General features: G+C 42.4%; 1 protein-coding gene across 2 annotated transcripts in view; it reads right to left on the bottom strand.

The window, feature by feature from the left end:
- The window catches only part of scrib (scribble planar cell polarity protein), a gene marked incomplete at its 3' end in the record, with an annotated part of 46,325 nt that overhangs the window by 18,245 nt on the left and 9,567 nt on the right, over positions 1–18,513 (bottom strand). For both annotated transcript variants that reach the window (XM_038730625.1, XM_038730633.1), the window contains 4 exon segments: positions 209–265; positions 722–811; positions 1,348–1,426; positions 2,962–3,079. In XM_038730625.1, coding sequence (XP_038586553.1) covers positions 209–265; positions 722–811; positions 1,348–1,426; positions 2,962–3,079 — 344 coding nt within the window.

Genomic DNA, 18,513 nt, shown 5'->3' with positions numbered 1-18,513 from the left:
CTATAAATTATTTCCCAAAACTATTGCATTTGGAGGTGCGAGAGAGCTCACGTCGAGTTTAATGTTGATGTTTAACAGTAAATGTAATAAAAAGTTAAACATCAGTAACAAATCCTAATGTATTGTGGGACCTTGCATTGTCAACAGGGGCTTATTGCACTTGCTGTGAGGGTGGGGAATTAGATAAGATGATGCATATGACACTTACGTGGGAAGAGACTTGAGCAGGTTCTCCCTGAGCTCCAGCGTCACCAGGTTGGCCAGGCTATAAAAAGGAGGAGCGGCAGTGAAAAGGAGGCAAGTAAAAGAGAAAGAGGGGTAGGCGTTAGCAGGCGACGAGAAGAGAGGGTGGGAGAGTAAGAGAAGGGAGAGGGGAGAGGGGAGGCAGGTTGGTTAGTCAGATGGCTAGTCTGTTCGTCTGGGCTGCCTGGCATGGAGAGGGGCTCCTCCATCTGTCTGAGAACAGCAGAGGCCCAGAGCCCAGCTGCCACAGAGCCCACTGGGCAACAGAATTTCACTCCTTGAAAATCTGATCAGTCTCAAGGACCTAACTGAGTCAAAGGCCTTCAGTGTGGCAACACAGACCAGTGTGATGACTTGATTAGAGAGCTCTTATAATTTTGACAAAAGCAGGATCAGAACATAGCATAAGATTTTTTATTTCATTTTATCCCATCAAATTAACTGCTATGAGCCATTGTGTATGTGTCTCTGTACATACTTTCCAATGTCGTTGGGCAACGTCTGCAACGACACATCATTGAGTGCCAAGTGTGCCAACGCTCGGAGCTGAGTGAAACCATCCGGCAATCTGAAAAAGAAAGACAGGAGGGAAAATAGTGGAGGGAAACTCTTGTTGTACAACGCATGGGATCACTTGACTCACACACACACACACACACACACACTAGGCTATTGGCCGTCACATATTCCCATCTGTTAAAACATTCAGCATCAAAAGCTCTTGTGAGTCGTTTATGTCGATGAAGTTAAAACACATAACGGATTGGGGATGTGGCAAGACAACTAACATTTTAACTTAAGAGGGATTAACTAGTATCCATGTTAGGTTAACGTGACACTTGTGGTTCATATAGGCCCTTGTTTAGTCATTCAAGATTCAAGAATTGCAGATACAAAACAGCATAAAGTGCATTCAAAAATGTATACACACAATATGAGTCACTGCATGTGTAAAACAGGTAAGCAATGCAATTAAAGCAAATAAATGATACTGATCATGCTTGGTGTCATTTATCAGAGCTGTACTACTTCTTGCATTTGGGCATCACATTTTCTCACAGGGAAGATGAATAGAGTGATGGGCTCTTCCCACTCTACTCTTACCTGGACAGGGGATTTCCACTGAAGTCTGCGATCTCCAAGGCCCTGCAAAACTTAATGCTCTCAGGGATCTCAGGAATGTCTGCAGGAGAAAAGAGGAGGTGGGTTGTGGTGGTGGGGGGGACAGAAGTCAGATCCATGGAGACACAGATGTAGAGCTACGGGCAGCGGTCATATTTTACAGAGCACATCATTTTAAGTTCCTTGTAATCACAACCAGATGAGCAGGGAAGTGAGAGAAAGAAATGGAAAAACGAGACAAAAAGAGATGTTTCACCAGAGAGGGCACGGTCAGAGGTTACTGTTACATCTGCATTTTCCCTTCATCAAGTAAAATTTAGAGAGCAATCCCATTTATAGCTATTTGCTTTCATCCAAGTCATAATTAACTTCATTGTTCCCCTGTTACTTCAGTTCTTCAGTCTTAACAGGATGGCCTTCCCATGTATGGTAAAATGCAGAAATTAAGGGAGAGATAAAAAAATAAATTAAAAAAAGGAGGGAAAGACAGATTCATAACAGATAAATTAAAGTTCAGAGCTGGGCGGTGTAATGGCTTCTTTGATTATAGGGCTGTTAATCTATTTTGCATCTGTTCTGTCATCCATAGTTCAATCAAGTATATTGTACTGCAAAGCAAGAAACTTAAAAGCAGTTTTTTACTTTGGTGTTAAATGGATCAATGCTTGCACTGTTGGTGGGACACATAATTGCTCCTTACCAACAGTTTGATATGATAAAAATAAAATGATAAAGACATCAGTTCAACTTGTGTTTTGCCTGCTTAGTCTGGTGCAAATACAGAAGGCACAAGAGGAACTCTGACCTGCTGGCCTGAAAAAGGTAAAGAACTTTTACCACTGGACCCTGCAGGTGCAGGTTGAGAAATCCCTACAGAACCGAGCAGCCTATGATGCTTATCTGGCTCAGCGTTGTCCTGCAGCGGGAGCAGGCTGACAGATGGGAAAGGCCCTTACAGGCCACTGCTCCCACAGCACTTGATGCAGTGTGTAGCGGAGCAGATGTCCTATATCTATCATGTAGGCCCTTCCTGCCACTGAGTATCAGTGTATGTGTGTGCAGCATGCAAGGACACCGAGAGGGCAAGATATTTGTGTGTGTGTCTGTCTGTAACAGCTGATGAGTAGCAGAAATGAAATAGCAGCCCCAAATGTTTCACCTTACAGTCTCTGTAGCTTGTATGCAATATTATTTTTGGCTGCATTGTGGTGCTGAATTTATATCTTTGCTTGTCTTATAGGAATATATCAAGGGCATGGAGATTCACGAATATATGAATGTCTGTTGTGCCTGGGGGTAGACTGGATAATCTGGCAAAGACGGCTAGCTAATATTTATCTAATGACTGCTGCTAGTGTGTTGATTCTCCAACTGATTTGGCTCTGCTCCTGTTGCTTAACACCACATATCATATTTACAGACCCAGCCCCCTTGTTGTTTTGTGTGGTTTTTGGGTGGTCTAGATTAGAGCTGAGGGTTAATTTAAGACACATCATTAAAGTAATTGTGTGTTAATGTGTTAATGGGTGGTCTTGCACGCAGAGGTGGTAGAGCAACTGACACAGGGAGCTTTTTTCCCCCCTCCCATTCATGTACCGTTTCTGGAGATGTCCAGTTCCACGAGCTGCATGAAGTTGGCCACCTCAGGAGGGAGTCTCTGGATCTCATTGTCACTCAGGCCGAGCTTCCGTAGGTTCAGTAGTCTGAAGAAAGGCTGTGGATACACATCATACTGTGTTAAAAACAATGATGCAGCCAGGATGGATCAGAGGACAATGTTTAACAATTATACTGTTTGCAATGCTTTTAAAACCATATACAGAAAGACTTATTTTCACTTTCTCTTTTTTTTTTGACTCAATGTCTAGTCTAGTTGCCAAAGCTCAAACAGACATATTCAAATAATATTTGCAGACCAACTGTTCAAAACCTAAAAAAAAAAACTCCATTGTAGTACACTGTTAGCCAAAAGAAAAGCAGCACATCCTCACATAGGAGAAGCTGGAACCTGATAGCTGCTTGAAAAATAAATTAAGAGGATAAACTGATTACCAAAATGCTTGCCATCAATTTTCTTGTCAATCGCCTAATCAATTAACCAACTTAACATTTCACCATTACTGTCATTTTTAGACCAACAATGGACACAGAGGAGTGCGATCATCTAACGTTATGGATGGATGGATAAAGTGTAACTGCAGGCTCAAACACGATAAGTTAAGATTACTGTTATTAGTGTTTTAAATGTTGTCTCGCTCTCTGCCTTAACCACAACTGTAAAGTGAACATACAAAACATCCTTTATATTCAGATGAGGGCCGTCTCCACAACCGGTTTTAAAAGCATTCCACCATCATATTCCCAAAAACTCCTCCTCACCATGGCAACGCCAACCAAACAAAGTGGCTCTCGATAGGAGAGCTGAGGAGAGTCCTGTGGCCATGCCAAGTGCTTTCACAAGAGCCTGGTTGTTGGATGGGACGGCGCTCAGAAACATTCCTCCGCCGGCCGCGTTGTGTGTCATCTGCTGTTCAGATGGACAGACAAGACAGGCTGGCGAGGAACCGCAAGAGCAACAGGCCAAAACTATGCAGTTATTAACCCCTCAATCAGTCCTTGGTTCTGCAGCCCACAGAGGACCCACTGTCTGCCCTGTCAAAAGCCAGTCCGCTTCTCAGACGCTGTAAAGGGGGAAGACTCTTGAGGAACTTGCCGACTTGGGTTTTTTGGGGAAGGAATTTGAATAAACTCATTATTTAGGGATACTTTCTGAACATAGGGTGCACAGACGTCTGTAAGCTTGGAGCCTAAACCTTAATTCAAATTAAACCTGGCCCACTGCTGAACACAACCCTTGTGTGTCAATTAAAATCAGATTAATATACTAAATTGAAGAATCCAAGTAATTTCTACTTCTGGGATTTTTGTAAATGTAGCACTGTTCCACTCCTGTTTCCAAGCTGTTGCATAAACATGTAGAAAATGAGAGAACACAAAACCTTCCTTGATGTGTATTGTCAGGTTTCTGCTCGACAAAGTGTGATTAGAAAAACACACACTCACACACACAAAAATACAATATGCTGGGCAACAGCTCTACAATTACGCTGCCAAAGAGAAGAATACTGCAGTTCAGCTCCACTCTGTTCCTGGATGACAGACATTTCCTGCTCTTAACTAGTTGTGTGTATTGTGTTTGGACAGGGAGTGAGGGGGCTACAGTGTTTTGTCCCAGAATCTGTTCAGGGTCTACTGGCAGTGTAAGACGTAGCTTGTCAGTACTTGGCCAATTTTTTATAAATTTCACAGCATTTCACTGCTATTTCATGTTAGCCTCCCCACCTCATGGAGAGTGAAATGGGGGTGTGGGGGGAGAAGGGAGGACATAAATACAGGAAAAGGATGGAGCCAATGAGAGACAAAGCGGGAGTTGGCTCCCTGACTAGCAGGTGACAGGTATCAGATGACAAGAACAGGAAACCGTGGGCCAAGCCCATATGGGAACCGGCCCCCAGGAGGGGAGGCAACCTCGCTGGCAGAACAGGTGACACACGGAGACAGAAAGCCTTTCAGGGAAAAACACACACACACACACACACACACACACACCTGGAAACTCATGCTGCACAAGAACACGCTTTTCAAAACATTATGTAAACTTCCCACAAATGCTGATGAGGTTTCAGGTTTTTTCCTTCCCACAGTGAGGCAGTAAGTAAAGTTTATTTAGTAAAGCTCACAATGTGATTTACAAGCGTAAAATGATTAGAAATAAGACCATTTAAAACCAAACACTAGACAGCATGAGGTGAGGCAAAGGCCAGTTTGAATCAAAGAGTCAACTGCTTGTTAAAGGCATTAACAGAGACTTTAGAACGTAAGTCTATAGGACGAGCGGTCCACAGTGTTGGAGCCACCACCATAAACGACACGATCAACTTAAGTTTTCAGTCGAATGTGAGGAACGACCAGTGAGCCCAGTCAGAAGGCCTGAAAGTGACCAACTCGTGATATCAGGGTGGAGCAGGTCAGTACTCTCATACTAAAGTATGCAAAGTTAGATTACTGCAAATGGACAATCAGCAATTCTTCCATCCTATCTAAAACAATCGCCCAATAAAAAGCTTTTACATCAGTGCATTCCTCTCCTCTCTTTATATCGTCCAGAGCTCGATCGGTGATGATGGGAAAGCTAGACAGTAATGCAATCATGCCTGGGAACAAGTACATGAGCACTCACAGACATGGCCATTCACTCCTGAGTGGCCACTCAGTGTTTTTCTGGTAAACAGCTATACCGTTGTTCACTCTGTCCAGCTTCACCAGCTCCATCTAAGAAAACCAAGATTTGATTTACCCCATGTTTAGCATCTTTCTGAGAACACTTTCAATAACTGCAAAAATTCCATCAATGAAAGCTGGACCTGATGTCCCTGCTGTTTCCCACCTACTGATGTACTTTCAAATCAAACAGTGGTGAACCAACAGTGTTATACGGGTCAATGGGTCAACTGCAATAACAAGTGGGAGCAGTGGGATTTAGAGTACTGCCAACTTCTCTTCATTGTATTAGTGAGCTACAGCAGTCTACTCAGTCACTCAGACAGCTTTTACAGGACTGTGCGCGTGTATGTGTGTCTGAGACCATTTGTGAGGCAGCACCTTGGCGAGAACCAGTATGCTACACTTCCTTTATACCTCTGGAAGTTTTAATGAGCCCTTGTGAGAGTTGTTTCCTTAAGGCTGAGAGGGAACCTGCAAAGAGGAAGATACAGCAGTGGCACAGAAAGGAGTGAGAGGACAGGTGGGTAAGTGACAGCCGTGACAGCAGAGGGCAGTGTGGGGTCTCAGGAGCACTTACACAGCATACCAGTCAGCACAGCCCATTTTTAAACTACCATCGGAATACGAAGCTAGATATGAGTGTTGCTCATCCATGAAGGTGGAGGATCAATTTTAAAGTCTTTCTGCTACAATACTCAACAGCATGTTTCAATAGTAAATATTTGTTGTTTACAGAGCTACAACGATTAATCGATTAGTTGTCAACTACTACATTTTTGTCCAACTATTTTAATAATTGATTAATAGGTTTTTTTTAAGTGAAAAAAAAGTCAAACGTCTGATTCCAGCTGTTTACCTGTGAATATTTTCCAGTTTCTTAACTCCTCTACTTCTCTCCTCTACTTCCTTTTTACCACTGCCTTTAATTAAATTGAATTTAAGTCTGTAGATTAATATCTTACACTGCACTGTAACGTTTACTGTCCTGTTCTATCCTGTTTTTATTTTCTATTTCACCCTTTAAAAATTGTATGTCAATGTCTTTTTTTAATTTCCCTACAATGCTTTTATGTTTTATGTAAAACACTTTGAATAGCCTTTTTGAAATGTCCTATACAAATAAACCTGCTTTGCCTCTATGACAGTAAACTGATTATATTTATGTTGTGGACAGAACAAGACATTTGAGGATGTCTTCTTGGGCTTTGGGAAACACTGACATTTTTCACCATGTTCTGACATTTCATAAACCAAACAACAAGTCGATTAATTGAGAAAAATAAATCAACCAATTAATCAACAATGAAAATAACCATTAGAGGAGAGCTAGCATCAAGTTAAGTTAAGACAAGTATGACAACTGACGCAGCTGCACAGATTCTGTTGGACTGTGATCAGGTTTTACACACAGGGGAGGATTGGGTCTGTGCAACATCCACAATGTGAGCAACTCAAGCTATTACTTTGTCTTATCTGCATCGCCCTGCTTAGCTTACATTCCACTCAGACAGTGTGTTAACATGCCTCAGGATGTGTGTTTGTTAAGTGTGTGCATGCATGCTTGTGCATTTTGCAGACGACCTGAAGTCACAGGAGAGAAGATCCTGTGCTGTAGGTCTTAAGCCAGCACACAGCATGGTTCAGAGAGCTACAGTAGTAGGACTCAGCATGTGTGTGTCGGGGTGGGGGGTAGGGGGGTGTTCGTAGAGCAGCATGTTATTGTGCATATTTGTGTGTTCATGTGTATTAGCAGGGGTGGGTGTTTGTTTAAGAGTGTTTATGAGTGTGTTTATGTGCACTGGAAGAGTCTAAATTCACAGGGTTGAATGTTTATGTTTGTGGACCTCACACCACTCATAAACTAATCAAAATGTTGACTACAGATACCAAAAGTGTGTGTTTGTGACACACATGAGGAGTAAACTGTATGTCCACTGTAGGTGCAGTGAGCTGAAGCCTGATGTTTACACAGGCTGCAGTGTTCTAGTCAAGTGACTCCATTTAGCTTATGGTTTCCCTCCAATCATGCCACCAGACTACAGACAGAGCAGGCTCCTCCTGCCCCGCAAACACACACACTAAATTCCACCTTCCTCTTACAGACCACATTTAGTGTGCAAGAGACTGTAGAGAAACCCCAGACACTCAACTCCATGCTTGCCCAAAAACGATTAGCCTAAAGTCAGGTTCATTGTTTAAAAAAAAAAGAAAAGTGCTAGTATAATTTCTGCAGAAACAAAAAAGCATGAGGTCGTGGCATTTAGTGAAACACAAACAAAAAAGGGCTGAGCCAACTTGATCAGGCATGCAGAGGCATTTAATCAATGGACCCACACATCTCCAAGTTTGCTTGAAAGAGGAAGTCAAACTACATGCCATCACTAAACCTCTCGTCTATTCTTCCCGTAACCCTAATTTTTCTGTTTCACTCCAACACACTTCCTTTCCTCTGTAAGTGGAATTTCTTTTTACACATTCCAGAGCCTCTTAATCTGGTGCCAAATCTGCCCAGTCGGCCTAGTCCCCATGTCCCCACTCTTCCCAATATCAATTCCCTCACAATGCACACAAACTACACACATACTGGGCGCACACTACTGGGGTGAGGGGGCTCAAATAGAGGGGAGGGGAAGAGCACATGCTTTTGTGCCAGCCTGGGCTCTTTCAGTGTCCGGGGGAATAAAAAGCTGAGAGGGGATTTGGTTGACTGAGTAACTTGGTCGGTCACTCCAATAGCAAACCTCATTACTGCTCACTCGTTTTCTTTAGATAGCCGCAGTCATTGTTGTGGTATAAGCTCAGAACGTGAGTGGCCACAGACATAAGACAGCTTCAGCACAATGTAGTTCAGCATTAAGAATCAATCCTCCCCCTCTTACTGAACTTATTATCTTCAGTGCAGGTGGTTACGTTCAGCTAAAAGCACAAGCACCTGCAAGACTACATGCTCAGCCATTTCAAGGCCAATGCTAATGGAGCAACATGGGCTGATGCTGCTAGCCCAAAGCGTCCCCTCCCCCTGCAGAGCCCTGTTTGAAACCCAAAGTTCCCAAAACTTCTACACATGAATGACACCCTAACTGGTCCTCTTCCCCTCCTCCTTCCCACTCACTGCTCTCTCTCTTGTGCTCCACCTCTCTGGGTTCCCTCCATTTTCTTTGGCAGAAGGACAAAGGCCAAGCAGCCAGCACCACACAGGGCTGTCAGTCACAGGCCAGCTCTCACTGCCCCCGTCCCCGCCTCCCTGCAGCCCAGCTAGGGGATTCCTCCATTGTCCGACAGAGCACCGCGGAGAAGAGAGAGAGGGATAGAAATGGAGGGAGGAAGACTTGAAAGAGGAATGTGGCAAAGGATAACAAAAGGCAGGGATGACTAAGGAGGATAGAAAAGGGGAGAACAGTGCAGAGAAGAAAAGGAAGATTGTGTGCGAAGTAGAGAGCTGGGAGAAAGGGAGTGATGGTGGATTATTAATGAAGAATAGAGGGTAAAACAATAGAGACTCCCACAGGGCTCGGGACACACAGCCCCACTAATGGGGACGGAGACTTTAGCCACCAACCAACAAATTATCTCAGAATAAAGACTCACTGACCTTTTCTCTTACAGCTGAATAATTTAATGTATTAATCAAAACACGCAACAAATCAATAGACTGTCATTAACGCGGTTTAGTCAGGTCCACTGTGGTCCATATGCAGAGTACCATGGACCTCCTCAGAAAACTAAAACTCAGACCGACAATACAACCACCCACCCACAACTACAAACCTACATTCAACTTCCTTCACCCACGCTCTCCCACACACTCTCCCTTCTGTTGCTGGCAGCTCAGGTGTTTTGTGAGAAAGAAAGACAAAAGAAAACAAAAGTGCATATATGGTTTAAAAAACAACATAGCGAGTGGGCAACACAAATACCCCACATGCCACACTCGCACACAAAGAAAAGATGGCATGTGTGTACATTTGCCTTTCTATGGCAATTAAATTGTGCTTGTGTGTCATTATAAAACACTGTGTGTGTGTGCAAGTGTTTGCATTTCACTTAAGTGGCACTTTCAGCCGTGACTTCCCTTATCCGGCTCTAGTCCCTGGAGTGGCCACACAGAGAGAAGGGCGTGGTGAAGCCGGTATGACTGACAGCGTAGCTACTTACACCTGTCCTGGGGACTTTCATCTGTGCAGAGAACAAACACAGCCGACAGCCAGGCCCAGCCATGTCTGAGCGGTCTACCACTACACTTTGGCAGTTTTGAACTACAGTAGACAAACCCAGCTCAGACAATGAGAGGAGATAAAAGCTGTAGCTAAACATAAAAAATAAAAATAAAAACACATTTAGGGAACAGTTTTGCCGTTCGTCAGTACAGCCAAAATTAGCGTGATGAGTTAAAATAGAAATATAATGACATGTAAAGGTTGAGATTTCCTGGGTGACTAGATCAACTTTGAAACAGCACAAATTTTTTTAGCTGTATATCTGCGAGTTACATTTTGACATTTCTTATAAGCTATAGTTTTTAATCCATATATGCTGCATGTTCCATGTTTGTGTTTTCAGCAGCTGAGCCCATTTATATTTTTTAAATTGAAGCTTATTAAGGGAAAGCAGGCATTTTATATTTTACATGCTCTCAATGATTAATTTACTATTGAACTCTAACGTGTATGATCAAGTAAAGACCTAGAGCAACTTGTAGTTATAAAACGCGTTGGCATTAATAGTATTCTCTCAGGTTCAGTCTGCCCTCTGGACATCCTGTGCTTCGTTGTGCTGCCATGTTGTCTTTAGTGAGGATGAGTCAGTGAGAAGTGGATGGATGGCCCTTGCTGAAGGGCTTTGGGCCCGGGGGTTGTATATGTACACAGTTTATGAATGTGTGTTAATGAATGGGAGTATGTGAGGGAACTTGTGTATGATGGTTGGGTTAACGATTCCTTATCTGAATGAACGGGGGGAAGCCTGGGAATCTGTTTAATAACTGCTCAGGAAAAGAGGGAACCCTTTATTCAGGGAAAAACAAAACTGAACCAATGACAATGTGGCCCACATTTAACACCTCAAACTATCTGCTAATGTGAGTGCCAAAAAACGTCCCAAGTCAACAGTGACAACAAGGGCCTTTCCCCCCTTTGCCTCCAGGGAATGCTGTTGACACAATACTATTATGTTTCAGTGGATCCGGCCTGCATACAGCCAAATGTGACTCATAGATTCCTTTTTGACGGCTGTTTGTACAATATCAACACAACAGAAAGCCTATATCACACTTGTGTCTGTTGATGCAGCCTCCAGGGGGCCAAAAGAGAGACTCCCTCTGTGACACATGCACAAATTATGGCTACACCTTCTTAGGTTTATAAAATACAATGAATGTTAAAGTTGAGTTTACTATTGGTGTAAATGTTCAGTCAATGATTTATTTCCTGAAGACAGCTGTATAATAATGGTTGTGGCATGTGGCACTCTTGGATTTGTCTTCTGTAACAAGGAATGGTTATTGTTTGCAGCAAAGCTATTTACAGTCAGCATTTTAAAATTAGATAATCGCTGCTTTTGTTACTAAAACCATCCCAGTGATAGAAAAGCTTGCACTAACAGTCCTGGGACACTATGTGCGCAACTTGATTAACAAAAACACACAGAAGAGGGGAAGGGAGTTAACAGCACAGCAATGCCAGTGCAGATTTGCAATCCAAACCAAATTCAAAGCAGCAGCCAGGCTGAAAGAGCGCTTACACCTGCCTACAGTTTGCTTCCATTTCAAGTTTCATAAAGCTTATGTTCCACCTGACTAAAATCAATCACAACACTGGAGCAAGATAATCAATACACTGTTATTTACAGCATCCTACTTCTACATTGGAGAAAGCAGGAAACAGAAGAACAACAACAATGGGGTAGCGCATCAGCCAGAGGGAATGACTGACCAGCCATGTTGGCAGGGAGGGGGGTGCAAATCTACAGCCTCTGTCCAATGAGGGGGCAGCATGACAACACAGACACTGCCTCGAAGTGTAAATGACTGGCCTGGAACACAAAGAGATGGGCCTCCAGTATTGTTTATGCTGATATATTAATGGTCAAGCAAGCGCTCACTGCTCCCATTCAGACTTTGCTGCTCAGTTGAACTAATGGCCAGAGATTCTCCAGCTATGTTCTCACACAGCAGGAATGAATGAGTTCACAGGGAGATCAGAAACTGTAGAGGAGGCCCTCCACCTCCACGCCCTCTCCCTGACTTCATCACATGCTCTCTCATTCTCTTTCTGTGTTCCCACAAACATGACACAAAACCAGAAGCCCTATTGTTTATAGTCCACAGAGGACGTTTGGCTCTTTCCTGGATGGACTGGATCCGGCACGTGCTGCCTGCCTGGCGGCCAGCTCTCTGTTCGTCTCAAGGTAAAGCTGTGCAGCAAAGGACCAATGCGGCAACAGGGCCTCTGGCACTAAGTGACCAAGGAATTGTATATACACAAGTAATTTGCTGGCTAGTTAAGTATAATGTCAACACATAACATGGTCAAACACATTAGCACATAAATAGAATAAAAGGGCATTGACCATGCTCTGTGGAAGATATAGAAGGACACTGAGACCATTTTACACACCTTCATCTCATCACGCCTTGATTATTGCAATAGCCTTTTTACTTGCTTGAACCAAAAATCTATTGATCTACTCCAGACTGTCCAGAACTCAGCTGCCAGGCTTTTAACCAGAACAAAAAAACATGATCCCATCACCCGTTTTAGCTTCATTACACTGGCTCCCAGTAGGTTTTAAAATAGATTTTAAAATTTTACAGATTAATAGACTCTTTAAGACTCTTTATGGCCTCTCTCCCTGCTATATCTCTGACCTTTTAGTACCGTACCTTTAGATCCTCAGGCAGAGGTCTGTTCCAGAGGCCCGATTTAAACTCCAGAGTGTTTGCTGTTGGGGGGGCCCCGAGGCTCTGGAACAGCCTGCCCTAGGAAATCATGTCGGCTGAATCAGTTAAATCCTTTGAGTCCCTTCTTAAAATATGCATATATCAGAGAGCCTTTCCTGATTTTAACTGACTTAATTTTTCTTAAAAATGTTTTTTTTTAATCCGTTTTGTGTGTTTTATTTTCTGCCTTTGTGAAAGCACATTGTGATGTGGATCCTTGTCGTGATTAGTAATGAAAGCTGTTAAAACACTAAAACTGGGCTTTCATATGAAGACTCTCAGGCAGAAACAGAAGCTCTAGGCCACCACATACAATAAAATATATAATACTTCAACTTCTCATCATAACTGTGCAGTGACTGCATGAAGCTACATCTTTTACTACAGGGACAATGTCGAATATTACACCTTAAAAACTGAACTGACCAGCGTGTGTTGTGAGTGCACGTGCAGCCTCAGTACAATTGATGCATTGTCTGTGTCCAGGTTGTGGCCTCCTTCATAGGATCATGTGGCTCAGTGTCTATCGTTTTCCAGTAACGGTCTTGGCATTATCCCACTTGCAGCGGGCTTCACACAGGTCTCTGTCTTTATTTTTCTCTCTCAGGAATGTTCCCCGACCGTTTGAAAATGACTTTGAAATGGACAAATACTGACATAACATGGCCTCACTAGTTTTTCCCATACAATGTTAATATTTTATTGACCTGAACAGGTACTGCCCAGTACATTTGTATTTAGAAATATTGTGATATTTAGCAACAGAGTTTCCAAAACAACCAATATTTAATGTTGCCAAGCTCTGAATCACTACCCAATGCTCATTATTCACAGAACATTTATCAGAGCATTCCTGCAAGTCTCAGCTGACAAACTAAACAGCGAGAGAGTCTGATAAGAGGCATTGATAATTAATTGTAATTATAATAGGTTATGTTGGATTTAGGTTACACTTCGGTGAGAGTGATTTTGGTGCTTGAAACACACTGCTTGGTAAAATAAAAATCTGAGCTCAGTAAATCAAATGCAATAACCGGTTGTCCATCTCAGCCCACCTACCTAAATTTGTAGTGTTACCACAGGTCACCAGAAAAGTATAAAAATCTCAACACTAACTTCGATGAGAGGCAAACCAGAGCAGCCCAAAGTCACCTCTATGTAGTTCAATGATGGAGTATCCCAGCTAAAAAATGGGAAGTGGAAAAATAACTGTTCCACTTTAGGTGTTGCTATACAGTGTCTCTGCCTTGCTTCTGCAGCTTTTTCAGAGCCCAAGGACACAGCCTGACTAATATAGGAGCAGGTCTTCTCTTCCTCTCTGCTTCTGCATGACGTGTTTGGCTCAGGAAGAGGCCACGGTGTTGCAAGCAATTGCCATGGCCTCATGGAGGTACAGTAGGTCTGCAGTGACAGCCCATCTGGTGTCTCTCCTTGACAACACAGAGTTTACGTGCCCCTGCATCAGGCAAACCGCTGGCCCTGGGAGAGCCATTACCTTGGAGACCGGCGTTTGTTCAATGAACTTGCCAGGGAAACAGAGAAGCAGAAACCTCCCTAGTGAGGCTCGACTGACGGTGAATGAAAACTGAGCCTCGCTTGGTTCAGACACATTTACTGCTCAAATATAAAATACAGTATCTCAACATCTGCACTGTATCATCCCAGGAGAACAATTACTGTGATGTAATCTGACTTCATGTGCGTTATCATTTAATTTCGGTGGTGTTTTCTTTATAAAAAACACCAGGGGAGCACTCAGCACTTCAGCAAATACACATTTCTCGAATATAAGACAGAAGACGGGGATGCCGTTACTTAGGATTACAAGTCAAACCCCATTAAATATGTCATGGAGACAGCAAAATTAAAGAGTTGTCTGCACAACCCTCCCACACGACTCCAAAGAGGATCAACGTCAGGAACAACTAAAACACTAGCTCTAAGCCCATAGGCAAGCACAAGCTGATCCCCCCATGGCTGTGTGAAGCACTGCTCTTGTACACGACCGGCGTCGTGAACCTGGTTTGTGATAGCAGATCTAAAAATACACAACGGAGGAACCTGATGATGCACATGAAGAGAAATCACACTCTGCTTTAGAGCACAGATAGCACCTTTGCCAGTATGCCACATTCCCTGTCTAACCAAGTATGAGGTGACAGAGTCCAACGAAACGTGGTGAACATGTGCGATCAATCTGTACTTGTCTTCGGCCTCAGCTGACATGTTCATGTGCTCACAGGGCTGTTAAGACTGCTGAGCTGCAGCAAATGTCACACACACAATCACAGACTAACCTGTGGTAGATAATACATACTCAGCAGCTTGTTCCCGCAATCCTCCTGTAGTCTGCTATCAGACATGCAAAATTAAACAGAAGTGATTTGTTGAGTTATCAGTTGTCCATTACAGGTAATATAAATGTTCTGCTTACAACCGTGATTTACAAATAATGCGGCAAACTGTCCGCCTGCAGAGTGTGGGTAAGGTGCTTAGGTCAGTGTTGGGTAGTAGTTACATGTCATTTAGTTACATAATTTCACAGGGGGAATAGGGAATATTTGAGAAAATCGGCAGGGGAATATTTGTTGAACAATAATAATAAATTTTTTGCTTTGTGTGTTTTTCATGTGCACAATGTCTTCCTTTGCCAAATTGTAACTGCTAACCTACTACATTTCCAAAGTAACCTTTCTAATACTGGATAAGGTAAAAAAGTAGTTCAGAAATGAGAGCCAAATCATTTAAACACAAACACACACACAGTGATCGTGGATTTAGCTGAAGCTGATAAGGGACCAGAATCCCAGCATTTAAACTCCAATATAATTTGTTTTATTAAAAGCTTTACATGCAACAGTTTTAGCTTTTGTGAATCTAAAAGTGGAAATAAACCAAAGAAAAGGTGAAGTGAGGCAGAAATATGCCCACTCAAGTTGAACTATTTTGGACTTGAGGGTGAAATTTTGTTTAACACAGTTCAGCAAAAGCGTAGTCTATGCATGCACTCAAATCAGTCTGGATAAACTACGGATGAACTATGACTAATATATGCACTCGGTGGGACATTTTCGGCCAGCGTTTACACTGATAATTGATCCGTCTGCAACAAGCTCACATCAGCCCGTATATCAGCCCAGCCAATTTATCTGACGGGATCTAATCTAAAAGACAGTTTACGCCTACAAAACAATAAGGCATTGCCTGCCGCTGCTAAATTAGATGAAATAACCTTACTGAGACCTGACAAAGTATGAATTTGATGAGACAAGCAGTGCAATAGAGGTGTCATTCTTTCAGCCAAGTTTCTTCTCAGTATTCCCATTTGTGTTTAAAGTCCCAGAAGTTCGCGGGTGAGCTTAATTAAAACATTGCTGGAATAAGTGGAGACCCATATTTAACAAGGGGAGGCTGAAATTAAGCTTGATTAGCTTGAGAATTCAACTGAAGCAACATGTGATATCATACATGCTTCAGTGCCTGTGTGTGGGCTTCACCAGCAGGAATGTGAAATGTGTAAGTTCAAGTGTGTGCGAGAGTCAGAGAGGGGGGAGTGTAGTGCAGCTTCCAGAGGGCAAAGCAAAACTCCTGGAGATTCCTGGCATGCCTGCATTTCCGCGGATGTCACGTGCTGCAGTGCAAACACAGCTATACTATGAGCTAATTACACAGAGCACACATTCTCGCCTCAAATGTTTCACACAAAAAACACATTGAGACAGTTAAGGCAAAGTTACTTAAAGGTTTAGTGTGTAATATTTAGGAGCATCTATTAACAGAAACGCAATATACATAACTATGTTTTTAGAATGAGCCATATCTATCTACATACACCGCCAGGTTGTCCGCCATGTTTCTACAGTAGGCCAAACGGACAAAAGTCTCTACAAAGCACGTTTCGTCAGTACGTTGAACATAGACGAAGATGGAGACTAGTTTCTGAAAAGTAGGAAAATAAGTGAAATTTAGACAAATGGAGGACTACACGTATTATTTAGCACAAGAGTCGACAAAAAGGGCGTTGTCCACCGTAGCTTCTCCTGCACACTTGCAAAGGGAGGGGTGAGCGGTGACTAAGCTGTTGGTTGCAATTCACGACCCTCACCACCATATGCCACTAAAACCCACACACTCAAGCTTTTTAAAGAGTTTATCAAAACAAGAGTAAATTGATTCAATCGTATTTGATTAAAGATTGCAAAGCCCAGATAAGTTCATCCTTCAGCACAAAAGATTTATATTTTGTGCATTGAGGCTCCTGGAACCTAAATATGGTTTTGTGACGTTTGACTGAACTCTAACAAAACATTGATGGAAGATATATAATTAGAAAGCTGCCCAGTGGGAGATTAAAGCAAAGAGAATGAACACAATGTGATTGTGAATCGCTGCAGTTCCTTGAGTTAAAATAACAGACTTTTACTATAAACAATGCCCTAACTGCCAACACTCGCTGAATCAGTCATCGGCTTCGGCTGTTCTGTTGTGACCTTGTCAACTGACTTTAAAGCAGAAGACGTCAACGCAAAAAAGCAAAAGAAAAGGGTTAAGTGCTGAGGCCAAAACACATGTGAGCAGAAATTCAGGGTATGCTTGCTGCACTGGAGATGAATAGATGTGCTCGGGGGCCAACTGACTGACACGCACTCATAGCGGATAGTCTCCTTTTCTACAGGCCTGTTACTGCTTGGTTTGTTATTCATCGCTGGCATGAGCATGACACATACATGCGTGCGTGCTGCTTTGTTGTCTCCAAAGAACCCTGCTGTGCTTTCTGTTGACCTCTCTCGTCTGTTCTCTCAAACATTCACCCATCAGCACCTCTATTAGGAGCCAGAAGTTGGTCATGTGGCACAACCCCACACATTTATATTGTGTTTGCTCACAAACCAATTAACCAACCAGGACCACGTGTCATTGTTAAATTCCAAGTGCCTTATATCAGAAAAAGATGCTCCTAAATCAGAACTATAGACTTTTTGCACACAGGTGGCCCTGACCTACTTATATTTTTAGTAATACAATATATTGGCCTGGAGTCTGCCTTATACAGCAATTCACATGCAGCCTCAATGTTTTCTCTGTACTTTTATGCAGCTGTGTTGCTTGGGGGGAATAACAGCAGATTTCACACATACCTGTCAGTTTGTGATTGTTGCAGGGCTGTAGGATAGTGAGTTATTTTGTACAATATCGAGGTCGCTATATTATTTATCTTTTTAATCTTTTGAACTAGAGATTGCTTTATATAAACTGACAGAAAACAGCCTTCACTTTCACTCTCCAAATATTAAGATATCCTGCCTCAAATTAAATCTATAAAATCAAATCGGTGTTACATTACAGATGAATATAAATGAAACCATTTTCTGCCTCAATCTCAGCACACATCGGACAAAACAACCCCGCATAAAACTGACATGCAAAGAAGCGAGAGGAAAACAAATTGAAGCTAGACACTAAACACCATTTATTAAAAAGAAGAACCACATATTACAACAAAAACGTCACACTATAAATAATTTAAAGTGTCCATACTTTCAGGAAAAGATGATCACATTAATGCTTTTGAACAGAGCTCTTCAGTACACACAGACACATGTGTTGTAATATGACAGTGGGCATGTAAGTAAATGATGAAAAATATGATAGCTAAATAAAGCCATTGTAAATAAGCAAGTGCCAGTGGATTTATCTGTTGACTGTTACTCAGTACTGGTTATCGGTAGGCAAAATCAATAGTGTTATCAATAAGGAGGAGAAGTAGACAACACAGCAATTTAGATCAGCTTCAAGTGAGTATATCAGATGATGATAACTTAAGCGATCAGGAAACAATAGTACGGTGTTGCTGCGCAGTACACATATTTGTACTTTATCAGCGAGCAGCTAAATAATGTACATGTGCAGAACACATTTGTTTTAGA

Source organism: Micropterus salmoides, unplaced genomic scaffold (genome assembly GCF_014851395.1).
Source record: "Micropterus salmoides isolate LMB-PRFRI ecotype aquatic unplaced genomic scaffold, ASM1485139v1 Ms_hic_scaffold_1, whole genome shotgun sequence".
NCBI classification, from domain to species: Eukaryota; Metazoa; Chordata; class Actinopteri; order Centrarchiformes; family Centrarchidae; genus Micropterus; species Micropterus salmoides.
This window is presented reverse-complemented; position numbering and strand designations above follow the sequence as displayed.